Source organism: Amphiura filiformis, chromosome 1, assembly GCF_039555335.1.
Source record: "Amphiura filiformis chromosome 1, Afil_fr2py, whole genome shotgun sequence".
Taxonomy (NCBI): Eukaryota; Metazoa; Echinodermata; class Ophiuroidea; order Amphilepidida; family Amphiuridae; genus Amphiura; species Amphiura filiformis.
The window spans coordinates 11,820,678-11,845,300 of record NC_092628.1 but is presented as its reverse complement, the minus strand read 5'-3'; the positions used below and the strand labels follow the sequence as shown (position 1 = coordinate 11,845,300).

At 38.9% G+C, this 24,623-nt stretch overlaps 2 protein-coding genes across 2 annotated transcripts in view; both read left to right on the top strand.

The window, feature by feature from the left end:
- Positions 1 to 6,685, top strand: part of LOC140155657 (uncharacterized) — an 11,360-nt gene extending 4,675 nt beyond the window's left edge. The window contains exons 3-4 of the mRNA XM_072178584.1: positions 3,132 to 4,500; positions 5,827 to 6,685. Coding sequence (XP_072034685.1) covers positions 3,132 to 4,500; positions 5,827 to 6,685 — 2,228 coding nt within the window. The remainder of the gene's footprint in view (positions 1 to 3,131; positions 4,501 to 5,826) is intronic.
- LOC140155646 (uncharacterized) lies at positions 6,222 to 24,622 on the top strand. Its single transcript, XM_072178574.1, has 12 exons — positions 6,222 to 6,703; positions 7,891 to 8,128; positions 8,892 to 9,011; positions 9,511 to 9,649; positions 12,315 to 12,569; positions 14,034 to 16,189; positions 17,435 to 17,566; positions 18,152 to 18,291; positions 18,880 to 19,084; positions 19,884 to 19,984; positions 23,056 to 23,233; positions 24,401 to 24,622. The coding sequence occupies exons 2-12, from the start codon at positions 7,949 to 7,951 to the stop codon at positions 24,620 to 24,622; spliced, it is 3,828 nt and encodes a 1,275-aa protein (XP_072034675.1). The 5' UTR covers positions 6,222 to 6,703; positions 7,891 to 7,948.
- Position 24,623: the final 1 nt, after the last annotated feature.

The following is a 24,623-nucleotide window of genomic DNA, read 5'->3' as shown; positions in this document are numbered from 1 at the left end:
TACCAACGGTCCTTGTTTAAAAGAGCAGTGGATCAATCCGGGGCCTGTTGTTTGTCACACCCAGCATTGAGGTCAACTTGTGCTGCCATTTGGGGGTTGGCAGCATAGTCATCCGTGGCACGCTTTGAGGGATGTGGCATTTGGAAAGCATGGATAAATGCTGATTTTATTATTAGTAGTATTAGTAGTAGTTTGTTTATCCAAAGAAGATGTATTACCTTTCCCAGAATCCTTTGCATCACCTCAGTCCATTTGATGAGACTTCTATAATTTGTACAGGTTACATTTGTTTTCAAGTTGAGAATAGAGTAGTCGATAGTCATGAAATCTTAATTAGGGAAATGTGTGTTTGTGTATTTGTGTGTTTGTTTGTCCATCAAAAGGCTTTTTATGTTTCGATCTAAACATAATAAAACATATACAAGAATTGGGTTCAAGAAGTGGACAAGACATCTCTTTTTGCAGTTTATGAGCACCTACAAATGCGTTGCAAATGCTGCACGTGTAACACAGCAAAACACACATGCAGAGATGCGGACCCGTCCGATTTAGTCGGCAGGCTCCCAAAAAACAAACTTAACTCCTGAGCTTATGGTTAGTCTCATTTTTTGTCTCGCCTGATTTGTCTCGCCTGATAAGGCAGGAGACTATATAATCACTTTTCCGTGCAGATGTGCAGATGTGTGTATGTGTGTAGGGGTGTATGTGTGTGTGTATGTGACAAATTTGGTTAAAGTTTTGGTTAAAGTTTGCTTTCCGCCTATTTTCTCAGAGACTATGAGTCGCACGTTCCTCAAACTTGGTGGGTGGGTGCATCTTGACCCGAGACAGAACCGGTTTGTATTGGTTAGTGGCTCAAGGTCACTGAGGTCATCTAGGGGTCATCTGAGGTCAAATTAGTAAAAACTGTCATATGTCCATGACACTTGGTGGGTCCATTCAACATTTAAAGCCAAATTTTTGGAAGGTCATTTCGAGGTCACCAGAGGTCATCTGAGGTCAAATTAGTAAAAACTGTCATATGGGCATGAAACTTGGTGGGTACAGTCAACATTTAAAGCCAAATTTTTGGAAGGTCATTTCAAGGTCACCAGGGGTCATCTGAGGTCAAATTAGTAAAACTGTTGGATGGGCATGAAACTTGGTGGGTACAGTCAACATTTAAAGCCAAATTTTTGGAAGGTCATTTCGAGGTCACCAGGGGTCATCTGAGGTCAAAGTAGTAAAAACTGTCGTATGGGCATGAAACTTGGTGGGTACAGTCAACATTTTAAGCCAAATTTTTGGAAGGTCATTTCGAGGTCACCAGGGGTCATCTGAGGTCAAATTAGTAAAAACTGTTGCATGGGCATGACACTTGGTGGGTACAGTCACCATCAGCCAGATAATCATGCCCAGCCGATAACCGCCGAATTCATTTACCTCTACCAAAAGTAATTGAAAAAGCAGGTGGTCGCAAAAGCAGGCGAGACTCGTGGTTCGAGAACCGCCTTGTGTTTCCTTGTGACACATTTTTATTTCTGCGTTTTTACTGTGTAATGAAGGTTATACATTGTACGTCCATCTGCGTTGTTATATAAATCTATGAATGAGACTAACCATCCGATGTCTACAGAGCATTATTTTTCTTCTTAACATAGACTTTCAGAATTGTAAATTTAAAAAGGACTAGCAGAATTCTATACTAATATGGGTGGAAAATATTTGTAGATATCTCCAGTACTATACTATTCAGCAAATTACTTCAGTGGTTTCCGTCTGCTCTGTCTCATTATTGCGTAAAAAGAACTAGGTCACGTGATGCAACGCAGCTCAACCAGCGAATGAGATGCCGATGCAATGATAAGTAAATGTTGGTATTTATACAGCATCTTTCACATGCGCACATGTACCTTTGGGCGGCGCTCAATGGACTATATTCATAACAGCTCCCCATTTCACCCCTGGGTAGAGAGAGGCAAGTATGGTAAAGCGCCTTGCCCAAGAGCACAACACGATGGCACCGCCAGTGCTCAAATTACAATCCACCGATTACAAGGCAGAGCCCGTACCACTGCGCCAAATGTGCTCCTAAATGTGATTCAATTAGCCAATCAGAACCCCATTTCTGTAAACGCCATAAACTGCACCAAATTGGCAGACTGCTGCAGAACCGTGATGAAAACTATAGTTCGGAGCAATCTGTGGGTCTCTGAAGCTGTCCATCTATAATAAATAGCATTACCAAAGTGGAATCTGAATGCTAGCCAAAAAGCTGCTCAAAGCTGTGTAAAGTGTAAATAGTCGCAAGCCCATAGCCAGGGGGTGCACACCCCCCCAATTTTCAAAAGTATACAAAAAGTCCCAAAATTTAAGAATTTGTGAGTGTTGCAAGCCAAAAAAATTGGGTTTTTTAAGCTTTTTTGGAAGAAAGTCCACTTTTCACAAAATTGCCTTCCCCAGGAAAAAAGTCCACTTTTTCAAAATCAGCACCCCCACAAAAAATCCTGGCTACAGGCCTGAATAGTGAAATGCCTTCCTATTATGCATTTACTGGAATACCATCTCATACTGCTTTGGTTGGACTGCCTTCCGATAATGCAATGTTGAACTTGAAATTATGATTTCGCTTACCATAATGCATTACAGCATAGCCGGAATATCACGCTCAACTTTGTCTCGCTTGATATTTGAAAACTCTAGCTTGGCTCTAGCTCAGGTATCATGCTCAATCCGTCCAATTTTATATCAAACTTGGTATTATGATAGTATATAATGGCCTGATGTGTTGTATAGTTTGTGCCATGTTATTTGCATATTTATGAATATTAATGAGCTTATTTGCATATTATTGGTATTAAGAACCTTGGTTATTTTAAAAGGTGTGTTAAAACACACCTTTGTGTGGGGCCACCTTAATTACAAACCGCGTAAGTCTAGTTGTAGTTATGTTATCAGAAGTTAAGATTATCAGGTTTGCTAAAAATGTCTACCTGGACAGGTACCTGTATTTGGGTCTATGGGTAATTCTTGAGGCTCATGTACTTCCCTTGCATAAATTAATTGGAAATAATAAATCTAATCAACTAGACTCGCCTTTTATCCCATGATCTTGAAATGTTCTTCATTTTTTGTTTTTCCTTGCTTTATAGAATGTGAACTGACGAAGAATGAGAGTGCAGGCCACCCAGGTATTGATCGCACACTGATAGGAAAAGACATTGTAATTGGTGATCTGGATGATAGAGATAACAATGGAGGAAGAGGGAGATCGCAAAATGGCGGAAATAATACACTAAGCCAACGGGAAGAAGTGAAGCCAAATTGCGAGCAATCGGAGCAGAACTGGGATGCAGATACTAACTTGTCACCATTAAAGCCACCGGCTCATCAAGCTTCAAAACAAGACCACAGCCTCACATTGGAATTGTTTTTAAACAAAAGTAAAAAAGCCAACAAACTTGTCCCTTTCAAGAAAAAGGAAAAATCACCTGAGAAAAGTGTGACGACATCGACAAAAGTAGATATATCGCCTGAGAAGAGTGGGCCGACTTTAAACACAGCTGAACTCAGATCATCAGTCTTTAGCGACTTCAAATTTGCCGAGAGTGTGTCGGCAAAGCCTCGGGGGCCTGAATCGGGTCCGTTTGAGGAGCTGTGGAATAGCGATTTTTCAGATGAATTTGAAGATGAGAGTCGTTTGGAAGGAAAAGAAGACAAGGGAAGATTGTGGGAAGCAGATAAAGTGAGGGAAGATCCTATTTTATCCAGACCAAGCGATAAGAAATTAGATCAAACAAACATTTCGCCAAGACAGGTAGTCGGAGTGGAAATTCCAGCTAATTTGATAAGTCGTAACCAAAACCAAAGTTTAGAGAAATCAGGATTGGATAGAAGCAGTGGAAGGCCAGCTGGGAATGATAATGAAGCATGGGATGACGATAATGAGCCACCTTTTGTGATGCCTACAGGCAAACAGGAACTTCGCTCAAGTGGTAAGGGCTCGATTATCAAAGGCGCCACCAAAGAGACTCCTCCATCGATGCGTGTTCAAGATGATGCTGGTGGGATGTCGGTGCGTAACCAGAATGTGCAAGAAGACGACGAGTGGGATGAAGAGATTGATGTGGTCACCACACCACCTCTTGGTGAACTCCTATCGGCAGATAATCATACCAGGTTTAAAGATGAGAGCATGTGGGGCGAGGAAACTGAACATACGAGGGCCAAAGATCAATCAGCACCTCCTGACAGTGGAGCAATTTCATTGGTAAAGAAGGTTAAAGATGACGACAACGTTCAAGCAGAGGTGAATTCTTCAAGCTCGCAAGCAAACAAACCATCATTGAATAATGCTGGTATTCACAGCCATGATGGTGCAAAAGAGCATGTATCTACTATGCCTACAGCAGTCACCCACTCAATACCTAGTACAGGAGTATCCCCTATGATACCTGTGAGCAGAGTTTATGTCCAAATTCCAGCACCAGCACCAACGAGTCTAGTTCAGAGTCAGCCAAGGTACTTTGATATAAATGATGCATGCATATTGCACTTTAAATGAAGCATGTGTTTTAGTGTAATACCCATCTCAATATAATCACTGAACCAGTATTAGGCATACCGTATTTCCTCTATTGAACACCCAGTGGGCACAGGGGGACTCGTCCCCCCACTTTTGCTGGTAAGTCAGTGAAAATGCACCCAGTTGGATGAAAATTTGGGATTTAAATTTTACGGCGAGCGGAGCGAATCAAACAGTTTTGAATCATCGGGGGAATCAAGGCCATATAATTGAGGAAATGTGGTATCTATTTGTAAATGGTCTCAATGTGATTTGTCATTTACACCAGACCGCAAAAGAATTAAGGTACCAGTTACGTTCACCTCTCTATATCCTAAACAAAGACAACTAAGTCAAAATTAAACCAGCAGCCATTACCTGTGCCCTTAAGCTTCGATTAAAGACCTCATTTCTTGAAATTGGTTGATAATTAAAGAAACAGTGATAGAAAGCCCAAGGAAGGAACAAAATCAAAAATTGCACTTTAATATTCTAATCAATTGAAAGCACAGCGCTAGTTCGCTTTTTTGAGAATGGTTAGTGTACAATCAATAGGGCATCCAATGGAGAAATCTAACTTTTGAATTTGCATCTTCCTTGGGATTTTTATTTCTTTACTGATTTCAACAACCAGGGACTTAAATCTGAGCTAAAAGATACAGCCATTGGCTGCTGGTTCTAATTATGACATATCTGTCTTTGTCTAGGATATACTGGGGTGCAAATAAATAGTACCTTCATTATTTTGCGGTTTGTAGATTTCTCACTTGGTCGGTTCCATGCAGTGTAATTGAAAAAGTTGCTATGTACTTAGCTAAGGGGCTAAAAATAATGCACTTACAATGTAAAAAACAGAAGAAACAGGTTCAAAACAGAATCTTTCTGAATGGAATCTTTCAGAAAAAATCTTGGACTGAATTTAAATGGTAATACTTTTTGTTTTTAATCAAATATGCATTTAATAAACTTGAGGGTAATATGTAACTTAACTTAAATGATACAATAAATGATTGTGTTGAATAATAGGGTGGGTAGCATGTTTCTTTCATTTTAACACTAACATAACACAATATTTTGCTAATATTCCTGCATACTGCATACTTTTTGAGAGAAGTGCCCAATGCCCATTAATGCCAGTACACTATGTAGCTTATGTAATATTTAAATAACAAGTTATGGAGCCAACAGTTACACAAACACCCAATGAAAACTTTACAAGTGAAGAACATTTATCTTCGTTGATTATTCATGTATTATTGATGTTCTCTTCTTTTTTTTAACAGTTTTGTTTCACCTGAACCAAGAATGGCTTCAAACTATCGCCATGTCACCATGTCTCCAGTTAGTCCATCACCGCCACCATCTGTTGTTGTGCCACCACCTACATCACCACTGATGACAACTCCTCCTCCTCCTATAATGCAGCAACAGCAAACGTATAGTTCCATTCCACCCATGATGCCAACGCGTGCATCACAGAACATCACCTACGGTAGTCTGTACCCATCCAGGCCTGTTGGAGGAACTGTCGGCGGATACATGGCATACAACGTCAGCATGGGAGGCCAACCTATGTACCAACAAGGTCAGCCGGTGGGCCAGCTGGGTAGACCAGAGCCACCGAGTCCTCCCATGCCATCTAATCCGGTATTGCCTGCTAACCCCACATTGTCAGGACCTCAAGGGTATAATTCCATGTACATGCAAACGCAAGCCAAGACTTATGCTCCTCCACCGTCACCCGGTCGAACCGGGCAAAGAGAAAGGCATCTCTCAGGGCCGTCCATGCAACAGACTGGTTTCCAACAGCAACAAGTAAACACTTACACTACACCACCATCACCTGGTCCTACTGGACAAAGGGAAAGACATCTCTCTGGGCCTTCCATGCAGCAGACTGGTTTCCAACAGCAGCAAGTAAAGTCGTATGCTCCACCACCGTCACCCGGCCCTACTGGACAGCCTTCGAGTGGTTTTCAGCAGCAACAGGGCGGGCAGACAGTGAGCCGTATGACCACTTCATACCTAGGGTCTAGTCATCCGTACGGCATGGGGATGAAGAATCTGACCATGTCTGCGTCGGCTCCGTTGGAGCAACAGATTGGATTTAAAAGGACTTGTCATTTCCCTCACAGACATTGAGAAGAGGAAAATTAACAGGTAATTATTGTTGGCGTTCAAAGAAGTAACATTGGGCTGTTCCAGTTGAAATTCCTACACCATCCATGGGAAGACATGACCTTAATCTCCCACACAGGGGGTGTAGATTTCAAATGGAGTTGCCCATTTAGGTAATCCCATTTGAAATTCACACTGCCTGTGTGCGAGATTAAGGTCATGTTTTCAATTCAGGATCAAAGTGGTTACATAATTCTCTTGGTTACCGGATCACGCTATTTTGGTATGCCTTCAAGTGCCATATACTTTGTGTGGTGATTGTTTCAATCGTGGTTCATTAGGCCAAACAAAAAAAAAGGTTTGTCTCAAAGCTTGCGCGCGCGTTTGTAAAATACCACGATTTGACAAAAAACAAATGCAGAAATTTTTTAGTTTTTTCCAGAAAAAATCGGCAAAAATCAAGACTTTTTTTTTTTTTTTTTATAAGTCAAAGTCAGGAATAAAAAATTTAAAAAAAAAATCGCATTTCGCATTTGTTTTAAATATCTTGTGAGCTTTGAGACAAACCTTTTTTTTTTTTTTCCTTACTCAAACGTGTGATCCCGTTGACACAGTAACATTGCGTAACTTCGATACTGAATAGGGGTGTATGGATTTTAACTGGAATGGCTTATTTCAGTGGGTTAGTGTAGGAAGGGTCCATCTGTAATAGCTACCCTATATGTAATTTCTATATTAGTATGTGGGTTTCTGACAAAATTAATCTCATATGTGACACGATGAAGTGGAATGAATCGGATGTCGCTAATATTGTTTTGTCTATTTTTTTGCCATTGATAAATTGCCCATAACTTGGTAAGCAGATATCCATTTTTGATGGGGTTTGCATCAAAATGTAGCTTTAGTGAACTGCCAGAAAACGATGTAAAAAACATATATTTCTGAAAATTGCTGACATGCGACTCATTCCCCTTGATCATGTCATATATTTAGCCATTTTAGACTAAAAAGTGCCAATTTTTATTCTACTTTTGCACAATATTTCACCAATTTAGCTTAAATAATGGCATAATTTTTTGCACTTCACAAGTATTTGTACCATAAACTTATTCTGTTGCCAAAAGGGGCTGGATTCGCTATCCCCCAATGTCAAAAAGAAATCTACACCACTGACATGCATACATTGCTGTTGCAACAATATTTAACATAGTTCTTGTTCCTATTGACAGTGAATTCAAGCAAGCATTGGAATCGGCAGGCGGCCAACTGGAAGTAACCGACAACGCCATGTTACGAATCTTCATGGTGTTACCAGAATTGATTAGAAGGGGCATCAAGAGGACAGGTGGAATCAAGGCATACCTGATACAACAATCGGAATCATTTGAGGTGCAAGGTGACATGGTATCATTGCCTGGTCAAATGAAGAAGCGACAAGGAGTTAGTATACAGCCAGCACCAGGAGGGGTAAGTGGCTGTCATGTCCCCTCACCATTGTGGGTCATACAAACTGTAGCAATATGATTGGTACCCATCAGTTTTTTTGATGGTTATTGATAAGTCTTGATATTTTCAAATGTAACATTGGATCCTCTTGAAATGAATATAATGTATTGTTATGACTGTTTATGACATTGATCAACAAATTACACAGATCCTATGTTGTGTTTCGACGTGTGTGGCAGTCATGTTCATAATCACTGGAAACTGATGGGTAGTACCAATCATTTTGATACAGCCTGTATGGTAGCTGCTGATCAGAAATGGTCTGTCTTAAAGTTTGTTCCCACAGGTTTTGTGTGTAAAATTTGGTGAATTTCAATGTTGTATTACAAGAATCCTGGAGTGCAGGATTCAGAAAGGCATCTAGAGACAAGAAACATGTCTGTTCAATTCTGGTGTAAACTTTGGACCACACACCCTAAAAATAATGTAATAAGTTAAGTTTACCCAATTCCATGCATAAAACCAATGGCAATGACATTGTTTTGATAAGATTCTGAAAAATTGAAAAGTTTCAAAGTGTGGTGCAAAATTGTGATGCCACATTGTACTGACTTTATGTGTTGATGTCCGAGACTGCACTTCAAGTCGCTCCACGTCAGATGTAATTGCACCACAACTTTCAAACTGGGGTGCAAAAGTGCGCCACAAGGTAAAAAAATTAATTCAAAGACTGCATTGAATGAAATTATTAATATTTTCCTCTCTCTCATTTTCCACTCTTTAGTATCACCCACGAAAGTCCAGCTACCTGAGTGGTGAAGCTGCTGAATTTGTCCCAGGTCAAAGGTCAAGGTCTGCAAGTACTAGCAGCAGCTGTAGCAATAGTAGCAGAGTGCAGTCTGAGGTAAGTACATGAGACTCGTATACTTGCCTGGGAGTAAGGGGTTCTCGATTGACATTTGCCCAGTGATGTTGGGGGAAGAAGACATACTCTTGAGTTCCTGAGTTATGAATTCTGGTGAATAGGGGCCAAGTTATGCTTGTTGAAGTATTACATAGTACTGACCATTTTATATATTCAAAGTATTTTGGGTTCGCACAAGCAGGACTTACATGCCAATCCAAATATCAATTGATCAGCTATGTTTTTGAACAAGGTCCATACCCACATGATATTTGGTTTTCAAGACTATATGATGAATCTGGTGAATAAGGACATGTTTTGTGTGTGTTTTCTAAGTTTAAAAGCCATATAGATATGTGCAATGAGGTTTTGCATTTACGGGTACATATTCGTAATTTGCTCTTCTTTAATTGATGATCATAATTTCAGTATCATAACTATCTTTTTATATACACAAGTGATAAACCTTGTTTTATTCTCTCTGTTATCTAACTTTTAGTCACCATCTGCAAATGTAAGAAGTACTGGGACAAGTTCTGTGCGTTCCCGTCTCGGCTCTGAACCAGATAGACAAAGTCGTGACACTTCTACCTTGTCATCCAGGACAAGACATGCTTCTGTACCAGACAGTGTCAAAGGTAAGATATATGCCTATAAGACATTTCAAAATAGAAATACTGAATTATTGGTTATAGGTTGATAGTCCAAAGGGTTGTTAGTCCAAAAACCAAATGACTTAGATATAAACTCTAACCCTAAGGCCAAAAAAAAAAGGTTTGTTTGTCCATAGAGGCTTATGAAACAGTTGGGTCGGTAGGTCAGATTTTTTTTTTTTTTTACAGATATTGCACTTGATATTGACAATTTGAAGACTGGTAAATAAGTCAAAACACACATCACTTTACTGGTTGAACTCTTGAGATGGTTCTGCATGTTATACTGTTCATTTTCTTTACATTTTCTTTCTTTAAATTTATACTAACCACTGTTTTACTAGCACATTCAACGCAAATTAAAAAAAGAAAAAAAAAAGACACGGTCGGGACCAGAGTGCACGGTCGGTCGGACGTGGACAAACAAACAATTTTTTTTTTGGCCTAACCTTAAACTTCACCCTAACCTATAATCCTAACCCTAAACAATCCTAACCCTAAACAACCCACCCTAACCCAAAATCTAACCATAACTCTAATCCTAACACTTATCCTAACCATAACCTAACCCTGTCCTTAACACTAAACCCCAATGATAACCCTAATCTCATCCCTTACCCTAATCCTAACATAATAAACCCTTTTTGGACTAATAATCCTTTGGACTGATGCGATGTTCCTGAATTGTTAATCTTCTGGGCTAGAGCTTCAATGAATATTCTCACAATGATTGTGGTGAACAGTGTTGCACGAAGCAAGATTTATTCTTGTAAACTTGTGAAGGGCATTGGAGTTCAATTGCATGAATAGAAAGATACAGGGTGAGTCAAAAAAAGTGCAATACAGCAAAGAATCGATATTTATGCAAGAACCAAGTCGAACTTTCCCATTATTGAAAGATTTTATAAATGCCACACTCAATAGTCACCTTCTGTGAAAATATGAAGTGAATCACGACTACCGTTTAATTTTTATGAGTCCTTTTGCTGCGATACCCAATTTCGTTATTTGTCCACGAAGTACCATGTATTTTGAATGAGAGCACACAATGCACGGTAAAGGCGCCAGCTCTGAAATATACTTTAATTTAAATAAGGTTGATTTTTGCATTATTTTAACTTTTTCTGTTCAAACAAACTTTCTAACATTACTTAAAGTCCTTCATAGCTCACTCGACTCCAACTCCATTTTTTTAAAATCCCAACATGTCCAACTTACTGGATATTTTGTAATTCACTCCACTTCAATTTGCGCGCATTTAATTTTGACATTTGAAAAACCTGCCTATGTTTTGATAGAGAGTAAACATCTTTTAAGTAAAGGTAAAATGAAAATAACAACAAATAATGTTTCTTTTCCTTAAACAAGACCAATAGGTAATAACACTTTGGGTGCTCCGTTTTTTTCCAATGCCAATGAGGTTTAGAAAATGGCAGTTGTTCCAAATCTACCTTACACAGAGTGGGATGACATTCCAATTTTAGATGTCTCTTGGACAAACATTAAAATTGGGTATCGCTACAAAATGTGTCATAAAAACAAAACGGTAAATGCTAATTACCGTACTTGATTTGTTCACACAAGGTCACTGACGGATATATCAACTTTTTTTGACTCACCCTGTAATTGAAAAATTTCAAGATGCTTAAATTTGCTCAGTGAGAATCAACATTTCTTCCATAGGGGTGTATGGATTTCAACTGGAATTGCCCATTGCCAAGTGTGAACTGGTTATACATTTTAAAATTTACAAATCTAAGTTTCCTTACATTGACCTATACATGAAGGAAATATATATTGACTGCTCAGTGCCAGAAGTGGGTAAGTGCAATAGCTGCCATGTGTAGCTGAGTACAATATACTGTGTGTAAATTGCCAAATGTTCACAGAGCAGTTATTACACTTACCCACTTCTGGCACCGAGCAGTCGATTTGTGTGTTATTTTTAGGTAGCTAAAAAACGTAGTGCAAAAATTCCGCTTTTGCAGTATTTAAACATAGAGGCTCTTACTGAAATTGCTGACACACACAGAACAGAGGTAGGACAAAGTCAGTAATCCTACAACTTGGAGTATCTATATTTAATTCTCGGACATGACACATGTATGCACGCACATTGACACAAAGCCTGGCACATACAAATTAAAAATGCCATTAATAGTGTGTGCCTGAAGATAGGATAGTATTCCTGTCAACTATAATGTAAACAATTAATCAAATTCTAACCACCCAGGATTTATCCATGCCATGAACAAGAATTTTTCAGCCCAGGAATTTCAGACCCCTACATGTGTATTAGCATTTCATGTAAAAGCCATCAAATCAATGCTATTCTCCTGTAGCCATTTGTAGTAATTCTTTGTTTGTATTATTGTCTTCCCATCATCTCCTTGCATCACATTCCTTTATATTGCACATCACACATATATTTCTCACACATGAACACTATATTCAAAACTCATGGCCCTTACTTTTATTTGCATTATTTGTATTATTTTGCACATGGCTTTTCTTTTATCACCCTCCCACCCTCATTATCTTCATCCAACATCCACTACCACCAACAATTCACTCTTTATACCACCCCTCTCTCCCTCTTCATTCCATCATCCCAATCATCTTCTCTCCCACCAATCTTCCCCTCTTCCAGCAGCCTTAAAAGCTACCTGGGATGACCCGTACGATCTTGACAATCCTTATGACTCCTATTACCCTCTTCGAGCAGATCTTCAGGGAACAGCGCCACCTAAGGATGCGAGGAATGCTTCAGAGGAGAAGAAGGATGAGAAGATCTTCACATTAGTGAAGGATGAGCCTGTAGCAGATGACCTGTGGGAGCTGGATAGTTTTCTTACAGAGGCCTATGGTGGTGGATATTACAAGGATTACTTGGCTCTTTCCCAGGGTATGTTCAAGTCAAGGAGATTAGAACCAAAGACAACCAACTGCAGGGACTGCCTTTTGAGGAGAGCGAGAGCAATCTCCTCGCTCAACTGCTCTCCTTAAATCTGATATAGGAGAGTGATTGTTAGCTCTCCTTAGTAGTCTTTCCTTACATTCAATTGTAAATGCTCTAAACAGCTCTCCTTAATGAAGGCACCAGAAGAGCTATTTAATGCTCTCCTGCAAATTCCAAAAGACAGTCCCTACAATTTCATGTTTGTGTGTTGCTCATGGATGACAAAATAGTGTATCTCCGTATTATTAAACTTTGATTTGAAGTGCCTACTCGCTTGCGTTGTGCCAATAACGCATGCTGAGTGCTACGTGAGCATACATTCGTTACGCTCATGAAGATTCAAATTATTTTGACCTCTGGCTTTTGGTACTGCTGGAGGTAGTACTCTATTTTGGGCCCCATGCTGTGACAAGCCAATATGGCGCATTTACCATAGTGTTATGTACAGGGCAATTCTGAGTGGGTTGTCTTTTGGTTTAATCTCTTTGGTTTAAGGGGTACTACACCCTGCCCAATTTTGTGCCTATTTTTGCATTTTCTCAAAAATTATAGCGCATTGGTGACAAGTAAGATATGTATATTATAGGGCAAGGGCTACAACTACTGCTCTGGAAATTTTATTTCAACACAGGCAACAGTTGTGGAGTTACAGTCAAAAATGAGGGAAAACCAATATTTGATCAATAAATCTATAACTACTTGCCTTGAGTTGCTGAATTTTCAGTGCAGTAGTTGTAGTCCTTGCCCCTATAATATACATATCTTACTTGTCACCAATTCGCTATAATATTTGAGAAAAATGCAAAAATAGGCACAAAATTGGCCAGGGGTGTAGTACCCCCTTAAGGACGGAGATTATTTTTGAAATAATATTGTTGAAATAAAAGGGACAGGTAAAGGTATTTTGTACAAGCTGTTCCAAGAATTTATCATTGAGCTTAGTAGATCAATCAGATGATAGTAGTTCATGCTTTTTCATAAAATGGCTCTAGCAGTTCCTTTGGATCATGGGCATACCAGGGGCACCAAGCTAGGGAGGGGCAAATTTTCCTGTTGACTCGCTACTAAAATGACTTTACTGGGACGAATGTGTGCGAAAATAGAATACTTAAATGGGCAAAATGAGGACCATTGTGGCCTAGAACCGGGCCAGAGGCAGGTGCGCATTACTTCTGGTCAATTTTGACCCGGTATTTGGAGTTGGAGGGGGAGGAATTGCTCTAAGATATTATCAAGCAAGGGCCTGTCAACTCTTTCAAGAAAAGATGAGGGCCACAAAATGTGAAGTGACTATGTAGCTGGAAGACAATATTTGTATGTCAGTAAATTTTGATGGTGTTGGTGGCTATGGTGGGTGGTATAGTAACATTATCATATGCATGAAATATTCTTTTAACATTACCCTTTCAGAACTGGAGAAAAAGTCGAATCAAGCAGCCAACAAACAAACTGTTAGCCAAGACAAAGTGCAAGTCAGTTCATCTCAGGACAGTTCAAAACCAAACGACACCAACATACAATCAAACAAGTCAGACAGCGACATCAAAGCTTCAGGCATATCTTCCAGTACTACAAATCGGTCCTTGTCATCTCCTGTAACAACATCAGCAGGTGATTCTCAGAGTGACACCAAAGATGTTAAAGATGAAGCCAAAGAAAATGCATCTCGGGCAATGCCGAATGTGTCCAGTACTATAAAACTGTCTCAGGATATTGATGTGAAAGGCATCAATCAGACCGGTGCTCATGATAAAGGAGACACGGGAGTATCTGCTACATGTCCTCCTGTTGCAGTTGTGGTAGAAAATAGGTGCAAGTTGGAGGTGATAGACCCAAGCGGGTTTGAGAGGAAAGCAGCAACTACTTTTGCTGCTAAGCTGCTTGAAGCAGCAAGTATGCATTCAGAAAGCACCTGTGAAAGAATGGATAGCAGTAGGGCTGCTGTTTCAGGCAAAGATACACCTGCTCCTGACAATGGTAAAGTGCTAAAGTTAGAACAAGAGGATGAAGACGAGGAGGAGGAGATGATAGCAAAGGCAGTGGAGGAAGCGATGAAGGTGGAGTGTGATGTAGAGGCACCAGTTGAGAGTGAAACCACAACAAATGAAAAACACGACGAGGAAAAGGAAGTTGATCCCGCAGTTGATGATGAGTTTGAAAGTTCTGGGTCTTCTTGGAGCACCGTATCAGGCGAGAACAGCCCGCAGAGATTGTCCAAGGCACAAATGGTTGATCAGTATGTTGAACAGGTCTTATTAGCCAAAGAAATTGTTGAGCAGGTCATAGCCACAGAGATGACGAATGTGGAGGGTTCACTAGAGACGACTTCGGCAAAGAATGAGGATGTTAAAGAAACAGGGAATGCTGCAGCTTCTGATTCAGCAACAACAGCAGGTGAAGTTGAGAAGTCTGGTCGGAGCAAAGTGAGATGTGCTGCTGTTTTCAATGCTGCACATGAGACTGGGGAAGAGACTAAGACTGGTGAGGAGGTGGTGAATCTTATGGTGGATTCCAGCGGTGATGCCTGTGAAAGTGCAGATGTAGAGAAAACACTTGGGACCAAGATATCAGATGATACGATAGAGGAGTCCGCAAGTGCAAATGATGATGGTGATAGTGGAAATGTGGAAGATGTAAAGTCAAAGACACCAGAAGAGGAACAAAGATCACAGGAAGAGGAGGGTGAGATGTGGGATTCAGATGGGGAGACAGAAGAGAAACAAGATTCAAATGGGGAGGTGGTCGAGAAACCAGATTCAGGAGAAATGTCTAAGAAAACAGATTCAGAGAAACCATTTTTAGATGGGGAAGCTGATGAGAAAGTTGAGAAATCGGATGAGGAGACAGTTGAAAAATCAAATTTGGAAGGAAAGACAGTTGAAAAATTAAGTGTAGATGGAAAGATGGATGAGAAACCAGATTTAGATAAGGAGAGAGTCAAGAAACAGGATTCAGATGAAGAATTGTTAAAGAAGCCAGATTCAGATGATAAGATAGTTGAGGAACCAGTTACTTCTGATGTTGTGATAGATACCCAGGCAAGATTAGTATCAGAACAAGAACAGCAAGAAACTGTAACTGAAGTTATTCAAACAGCTGTAAGTGAAAGTACCAGCAATGATTGCCATGGTGAATCATCACTAGTTGCAAGTCAAGATGATGTCAATGGTGATATTGGTAGTAATATTCCAACAAAGTCCGTCCAAGATATTTCACAGGTTGATGAAAAACCTGATGAAACTCCATCCAATGATTCTAGCGTAGAAGAAGCAGTTAATAAGAAGCCTAGGTCTCCAATCTGTGAAGAACTTATTGAAGAGTCCAAAGTTCCAGAAACCACCGCGACGAATTACCTAACAAATGTTGTCGCTAAAGACGACTTGATCAGAACCTTCTCTGTGGGTGTGAACACCGATTTGGTCAAGACCGTCTCCAAAGGGATTGTCACAAGCAAGGTCCCGAAGATGTCTCGTGTTACCAATACTGTTGCTGTGACTACGGTGACCCGTTGCATTGGGACGTTGGACGACTTTGAGGGTTCTTACCGTCAGAAGAACGTTGAGCTGGTAAGTTATGAACATACTGTGCACAAGATGTAATGTACTCGATATTGTTATCCAGCAGAGCTGCCAACCCTTTTTGATCCTGCAGAAGACTTCCTCGTTTGCCGACAATCTTCTGTCTTCTGCAAAACATATTAAATCTTCTGCATTTGCAGCCATCTGGCTAAATCTTCTGCATTTACAGCCATCTGGCTAAAAAATCAAAACAAAATCAATTATACCCCCAATTTTCTGTCCTTTTGCAAAAAAAAAAAAAAGGTTGAGTAGCCTTGGAAAGGCATTTTTAAGGTCTTAAAAAGCTAAAATCCAGAAGCTTTCGGGGGCGTTGATCCCATGCAAGGGCCGCTGCCCTTGGCGCGAGAGCGCCACATCCTAAGCTTTCTTTACACTTCTCAGAAATCTTTTGCATTTACATATTCCATTGTTGGCAGCTCTGATCCAGGGGCATGATTAGCCGTACTCAGGGATGTAAATTTTCTGTATTTTTACAGAATTCAGGTTTTTTTGTAGTACAGATTTACGCAATTTCTTTTATTTTCAGCCCGTTTTGGGGCTTTTTAGCCCGAATTTACATGATTTTTTCAGGTTTTCAAGGGTTTTTTCAGGCTTACTTACATCCCTGGCCGTACTCGTTGCTGTTATTGCCTGCGTACCTAGTGTGGTCCATGATGGTCACTAATTAGGAAAGACCTGTTCTTAGTATAAGGCTATAAGCATGTATATATAGACCAAACACTTTGTCGTCTACACTGGGCATGTATTTGTGTTATGCTTGTAGATGACTACACAACTTACCATACATATTGTGTCAGATGCATGAAAATATTGACATGGGTTTTGCACCATAGTGGGACTGAATATTGGTGCCCATATCTTGCCATGCTGTTGTGATAGAATCGCTCCTTGAAAATAAAGTGTTCAACAACAAGTGCAGGCAAGAGGTGAAATGTGGACACAACTGACTGCTGAGCAGTCTCAGACACAAAGATTCTTAACACATTTTAACCAAAAATCACATTTTGACCAAACTCACACTTTTGACCAAAGACCAAAAATCAGATTTTTGACCACCAAATATCACATTTTTGACCAAAAATCGCACTTCTTGACCAAAAGTCACCCTGTGACCAAAAATCACATTTTTTCACATTTTGACCAGAATGCTTGCCTTAACCCACAATTACGCTTCAACCTCCATTGTAGCACTTTCTCAAATTGACTGACCAATTCTCATTTATGTCATTGCAGGAAAACAACATTAGGCTATTGGAAGAGAGCCTGGAGGATGAGAGAGACAAGAGCACACTACAGAAGCATACATTCCAAGTAGAGATACGAACACTCCAAGATCAGGTCGATTCACTGTCCAAGAAGAAGAGCGTAAGTAGTGATGGGTTGTATGATGCAAATGTTAACCCTAACCGAACCAAGTCTCACTGAAGCTCACTGTTGAAACCACTGTGCGTGCATGCATTTCATGTAGCTTGATGACACATATATAAGTCATATATATATTCAGGGAATTGCTGCCTGGGACAGCGTAACCTCCGTGGCCGCAGGTCGGTGATCTTCTGCGAGGGGTACGAGGTTCGAATCCTGGGGGTACCAAGTGACTTCTTTGTTCACCTTCTCTCCTTTTTCGATTCTTCTTTCCCTTCGATAGCAAAAAACCACGGGTTCAGTTAGGGTTAAGGTAGCATGTTTGCATTTCAATATAATATTAATTGTATTTGAATCAGTTGAGAAGAGCCTTCTGTATATAAAGTCTGAATACCCCCCTGGGAAAAGTCTTGCCCCCTATGGGATACTGGCAACCTGATATTGAAGATTTTAAGGGTTTTTTCCTGGCTACGCTGCTTATCATTATTATCCAATTGAGCTAACTTTCATGTTTATTTTATTTTATTAAGCTAACTGGCAGGTTTAAGAGGTTCATCATTAATTTTGCTTTCTCTTCCATACCAGGAAATCGAAGATCAGTTGAAGATTAAAAAGCGCCAACAGGTTGTTGAGATGCGCAAGACGTCGGCTGAATTGAGGGATACAGACGCACGATACTCGGCTCAGAAGAGCAAATTGACTTCGCTAGAAAAGGAGAATTCATGGTAAGACATAAATGGGCTATTTCCAGTTGAAATTCATACACCACTTATGGCAGACATGACCTTAATCTTCCGCACAGTGAGTGTGAATTTTAAATGGGGTGGATTTGAAATCAACAACCCCGTGAGAGACTAAGGTTATGTCTTCCATAGGGGGTGTATGGAATTCAACTGGAATAGCCCAGTACAGAAGTACTGCAGATTTGAAGTCAAATAGTTTTGGATCCGACTTGGGTCAGATTTGAGAAATGTTTTAGTCTCCTATAGTGGGTGTGATCCTTCTGTCTGATGCAGTTGATTTTGTATATGTGAACTCGCCCAGATATAAAAACTTTTATTGCCAGTTACAAATGTAGGTCGAACTAAAGGATTTTGATTGGGTGTTTCCTTTGTTAAAACAACATTATTGTTAGGTCGTCCGAAGGAAAAAGACCTTATGGCATCACAAGTGGTGTGTAAGTGTGTGTGTCCGTCAGTCTGGGTGTCCTTCAACAATTATGTAAGGCTTTTGGATAAATTTAGTCTCATTTGAACAATCCTATTTAACCAAACTTTGGTGATGGCTGCATTATCATGTTTATATTCCAATAGCTTAACCAAGGAGTTGAGTGGAGTGACACGAGAACTGTTTGATCTTCAAGCCATCGTAGAGGCAGAGACTTACAGAAAGCGAACTTGTAGTATAGATAAGACGACATCAACCTATGAATTGGACGAAGCTGAGAGGCAAATGGAGATTCACAAGGAGCAGAGAGCAAAGGTGTTGCTAGAGAGGGCTCAACATGCTGAGTTACAGGTATTAGGCAGGATCCAGGGGGGCCTCCCTGAAGAGTGTCTGAAATAGTGAAAAAGTGGAGGTTGTTGTGAGGACAATCTAAGCATAGATTATGCTTGTCCTCAAAATATTTCAATTGTCACATAAATATATTTTAGGGTGCAAGAAATTAAATTTGTTTGATGTTTTTTGCTCTGGAAACCGTGTACTAGCTTCCAAATTTGCCATTCTGTTCATGCCAGTCTTGATTATTGGCACTATGGATTAACTCAGTGAAATGGTTTAAAAATTCAAGACTGAATATGCTGAAGAAGTGGACATCACAGCAGAAGGGGCATGTGCTAGCAGTGATCGGTAGATCTTTCTTGATGATACAAAAGATGTTTAAACATGACAAGTTAAAAATTTAGGTCCGTTTTTTTCTTTTTATTAATCATGATTTTGGAGGTAAAATATCTGGTTGTACATCAGACAAGTACATGGCTCCTCATGGTTGTCCTCAAGTGATTATTGGACAAGCGAACAAGAGGATAACTGCTTATTTCAAACACTGTCCCAGAAGCCCATCTGCAAAATCATACAAAATCAGCTAATTTTACCACCTTGGTCCTCTCCTATGAGTAAATTGATAATTTTACCTGCTACGTGTGTGCTCAAGGTGTTACATTGAAATACTAGTTGGGTTACTAACATAAGGCAATAAATGGGGAATATTTTGGGTAATAACTCAATTTTATTTTATTCCAAAACTCAGTCCATTGCTATATTCTTTTGAGAGAAATTTTTTTAAATACCACTTCCCAAAATATTTCTTTGACAGATTTTAAAGATGCAGCTTGAAAATGCCCAGAAGGCTTTGTACAAGATTCAAGAACAGGGTCAACAGACTTACAGTATCTATGCCAACAGTCCACAAATAAGGTGAGTCAGTCAATCAATATCCATAGGGGCAATCTCATGATTTTGGTTACTCTTTGTAACTGGATTTAGACTCTTTTTGATGGAGTAAGCTTGTTCAATATATGAGTTCCGGCAGTTGTCCTTGTTCTTTGCCCGGCAGTATGTGTGTGCATCCTGTTTTCTTAAAGGCATAATGTATGATTTTGGTCAAATTTTAATTTTGTTATTTTTTGCCAAAAATTATTACATAATAATTAGTAACAATAGTCAAGGATGTTTTCTGATAATTTTAGCCGAAATAATGAGGTGAAATGAAAGAAAACCACTTAAGCAGCTTAACTGTGGAATCCTGTGGGGAAATTGGCCTTGGGAATAAAACCTGGGATCCCCAGTTTTATTCCAAAACTCTACAATTTGACTGTAATTAAAGTGCTACAGGCCTAATCTTTCACATGGTATTTAAGTACACCCTTAGGCATTACAATTGTGCACAAAGTAAAAATTCAAAAACAATTGAGGGCACCCTTGTAAGCAATCACACATTATTGCTTTAAGAACCCATGCTTTTAAGTTTTAAAACTATTCATCATTTAATAATTTGGTTATGTTAAAGTCATGGAATTGAACTTTTCAGAAGATGTAAAATGTTTTCATTTTAAATATTTGCGTGTTTTGTATCTGTTTAATGTTTTTATCGATGTCCTTTTTGTATTGTTTTATTTTATTCAAAAGCAAATTGTATGCTAACATAAGCAGTACTAACCTTTATACAAATTGAGGCCTCAGTGCAACACTGCTCCATCTCCATGCTAGCCATTTTGAGAAAATGTCATAGAATTCTGCCCTCAAAGGCCTTTGTATAAGCTATGTTTCACTATTCTGTGGCTGTATTTGGGTTGGACATGGACCTAAGTCACTGTTGTCATTGGAAAGCCAATCATTTTCTGAAAATATATTCAAAAATATAATTTTCCGCTCAAACTGGAGATGTAATTAGTGTTGCACTGATCCCTCAAAATATATTGATTTCACTCAAAAAGTAACAGTTTACATTGACTTCCATCCAATCTAACCATTATATTTACATTATTAAAGTGTCTTTTCCACATCATTTTGAAACCATTTTGAATCTGTTATAAACATGTCATTAATACCGTAGAGGCCAGCCCATGAAATTTTTGTGACGTTGGACAGATGTTTCAAACGGACAAATAATATATTATAATGTTCAGAATAATCCAGATAATCTTTCTGCTATGTTGTCAAATTGTAACTCGCGCATTCTATTCCATATCTGTGGCAACAGTCACCCTATTGAAGGGTTTTTTTTCTAATTTTTTAGATAAAAATGACACATTTTAACAAGCTATTTTTTTGAAACTTTTTTTTGAGTAGAAACTTTATATTTGGTGTATAAAACTGTTCAAAATGACAGAACTAATTGAATGAATGCTAATTTCATGCAAACATCTTCGAAATAATCAAATTGAAAGCTTAATCAGGTCCTCTTGCAAAAATGCCTATTATAATATGCCTTGTGTAAATTTGAGTTAGGCAGTGATGACACAGCATGTTTTGGATTGCGTAGCCTTGAAATAAGACATTTTGTGTCAGAGGTTACCTATAGACCCTATGGAATACTTCATCATCAAAACACTGCCCTCCTTGATGGACAATTTTTATCACAGGCATGATCCGAACAGGTATTCAGAAATTGTCATTCTGCAATACAGGTAGCCTATACCTCCACCATGACTGTCATTTCAAGTTAGGGACAGCCCTAAATTGGACTGTAATGTCATTATCTCAATGGCAGAATGACACTCAAGTTAGGGATGACATCAAAACTCAACCGTTGGTAGAACCCAACTATTGGCATAATTGGTGGTTGGGCATGGTTTATTAATTTGTTTGTAACAATAAAACACAGTTAAGCCACACATTTCTGCCAAGGGTTAGCAATTTCATGACAGCCTGATTTCTATTGTTCAGAACAACGGAACACAGTTTAACCCCAGAGTGCAGTTGGTCAAACGTCGGTTGTGTTTTGAAGCCACCCCTTCATATCAGTATGATCAAATTTCATAACATATATATTTATTACATTGTGTTCAACTAATTTGTAATTGTATTTTATTGTTTCTAACATTCAGTTCCATGATCATCTTTATCATCATCACCATTACTGACTCTTTGTTAATTAATCACATCTTTATTCCACGTAACTTATTGAGACCAATTGATGCCAGATTCTGAATGGATAAAGTAAGTGAGTTATTTACCAGGGCTTAAAGCTGCCCTATATTTCCTATATTTGGCTAGGGATGAAATCAAAACTCGACTGGAGGTTGACCGCTGTTTCCGTCTGTTTTCATTGTTTAGAACAATAGAAACCGGATGGGACATGCAGTCAACTGCCGGTCGCGTTTTGATTTCATCCCCTATAAAAGATATTGTTACAATATGTCCTTCAATATTTAAATTTTTTTTCCAAATTTATGAAATTAACATGTTTTTTTCACTTGAATGGGTAAATTTTATGTGAAATTGAAAATTTCTTCAATTATGCACCGCGTAATTCTAGTTTTCTCATATTTATCCACATTCATTGATCAGGAATAAAGTATAAAGGGGCTTTCTAAATCCATAGCCTCATCCCCCACCTTTTTACCACCATAAACCTATGGCTACATAATGTTTGTGTGCAAAAACTTTCTTGCAGATTTATTCAGTTAGCAAAAGTATCATCAGATTTACGAAACTACAGCAAAGTTTCCTGTGGAGTAATGTAATAATACATAATCATCCATAACTTGCAAATGTAAAACAGTTTTCTGATGACCTCTACTCAAACATACCATAAAAAGAGGACGCTAGCATCACAAAATACTCCTTTAAGTGCTGACTTTCTTCATACCTAGCTTCAAAACGTGTCACCATCAGATTCACCTTGTGATCATACCATCAAGCAAATTCAATCAATTGTTGCATGCAGCTAATTCTTACAGATCACCTTACAAATTTTGAATTATGATTTGCCATGTTTTTCACTATAACACTCACTCTTTATTTTTTATCACCAATCTGATCAGCACTCATGAGAAGCTCTATGTGAACAGACAGTGGAGCTCATATCAGAACCAAGTCCAGGAAGCCACAGAGAAACTGTTGGTAGACTATGAACGCAATGAGATGTTACTGACGGAGGGCGCTACTCTAGCAGAGCTAACACCGCTGCAAGTTTCGCATCTAGAAACATTCACCCCAAGGGTAAGTGAGTGGGATAAACTAGTTTTGAGGTTTGAAAATAAATGTTCTTATTTGGTATGTTATAATATTTCAACATTCTGAATTGCCAACAGAGCATGTAGAATATTTGTCCGCTCACACAGCAGACTTAAAGCAAGAGGCAATGTTTGTCCCACACACATATACTTTGATCAGCTAATTGGCGGGAATTATAAGCCTTTACCACTATGCCAAAAAGTAGACCCACGTTATTAAGAAAGATATAATTGATCTGCATATATTTTGTGTGTTAAAGAAAGTAGACAAAGTATAGGACTAATAATTTGTAATAATTCTGGCAAGATGTCACAAGACAATTCTACAAATAAAATATATTGATATTAATCCAGCGATGTTATAAGGCCTGCCGATTAGGCCAAAAAATAAATTGTTGTGTTGTACTCAAATGGGAAAAAAGTTGGGTCTGTCTGTCGATTGGTCAAGATTTCCTTTTTTTTAAACCTTTAGTTTTTAAAAATCCCCTAAAATATTAAATAATGCTTCTTCAATTAGTGGACATTGTCAATTTTGACTTCTGGATACTTGTTAGACATGTTAGATAATCAATTTAAGACTAGTCTTTAAATAAAATATTAATTCTAAATAAAAAACATTGATTTTTTGAACAAATCTGTAAAAATCATCATTCCAAGGATTTGATTGGACAGTCGCATGATTTCGGGTGCCTTCTATTAGGCCGTAGATGACCCCACGTCATCATGAGCGTTGACAATGCGTAACACGCTTGTAGAGGTGCGCGTATGTATCATGTTGTATGCGTATACTAGTGCGGGATACGCAAACGCGCTAGCAGTGCGCGAAACAGAATATGTGAAGTTGTAAACAAGTTTCATTCATTTTATCATGGGGGAGTTTTTATGATGGTAACTTTGTTTTTGCTTAAACAAAATTATTTACAGTTATTAAAATAATATTTAACTGACTAAGAATGAGAATAAACGATAGGAATTTGTTTTTTTACTATCCTCTACCTATGATAGACGACAGGCAGGTCCATTGTGCCGGCATCCACTACTCAAAATATTGGACCTGCCTGTCATCTATCACACGGTAGAGGATAGTAAAAACAAAAATTCCTATTGTTTATTCACTAATTGACCAATTATTGTCACATTTTTTTTGTTACAGACCGGTGGGCCATCGTCTAGCTCTCGTGTATCACCCAGTCCATTATCAGGATTCGCAGCTCAGGGAACATCTCATCACTCCAATGAAGCAGCAAGTACCGGTAGCTCTAGTAGTCAGATTAATATAACCCCCTCAGACACTATATCAGACGCAGGGCTGGATGAACTCAAAGACATGACTAGCAGGCAAGTACTGGTAGCTCTAGTAGTCAGATTAATATAAC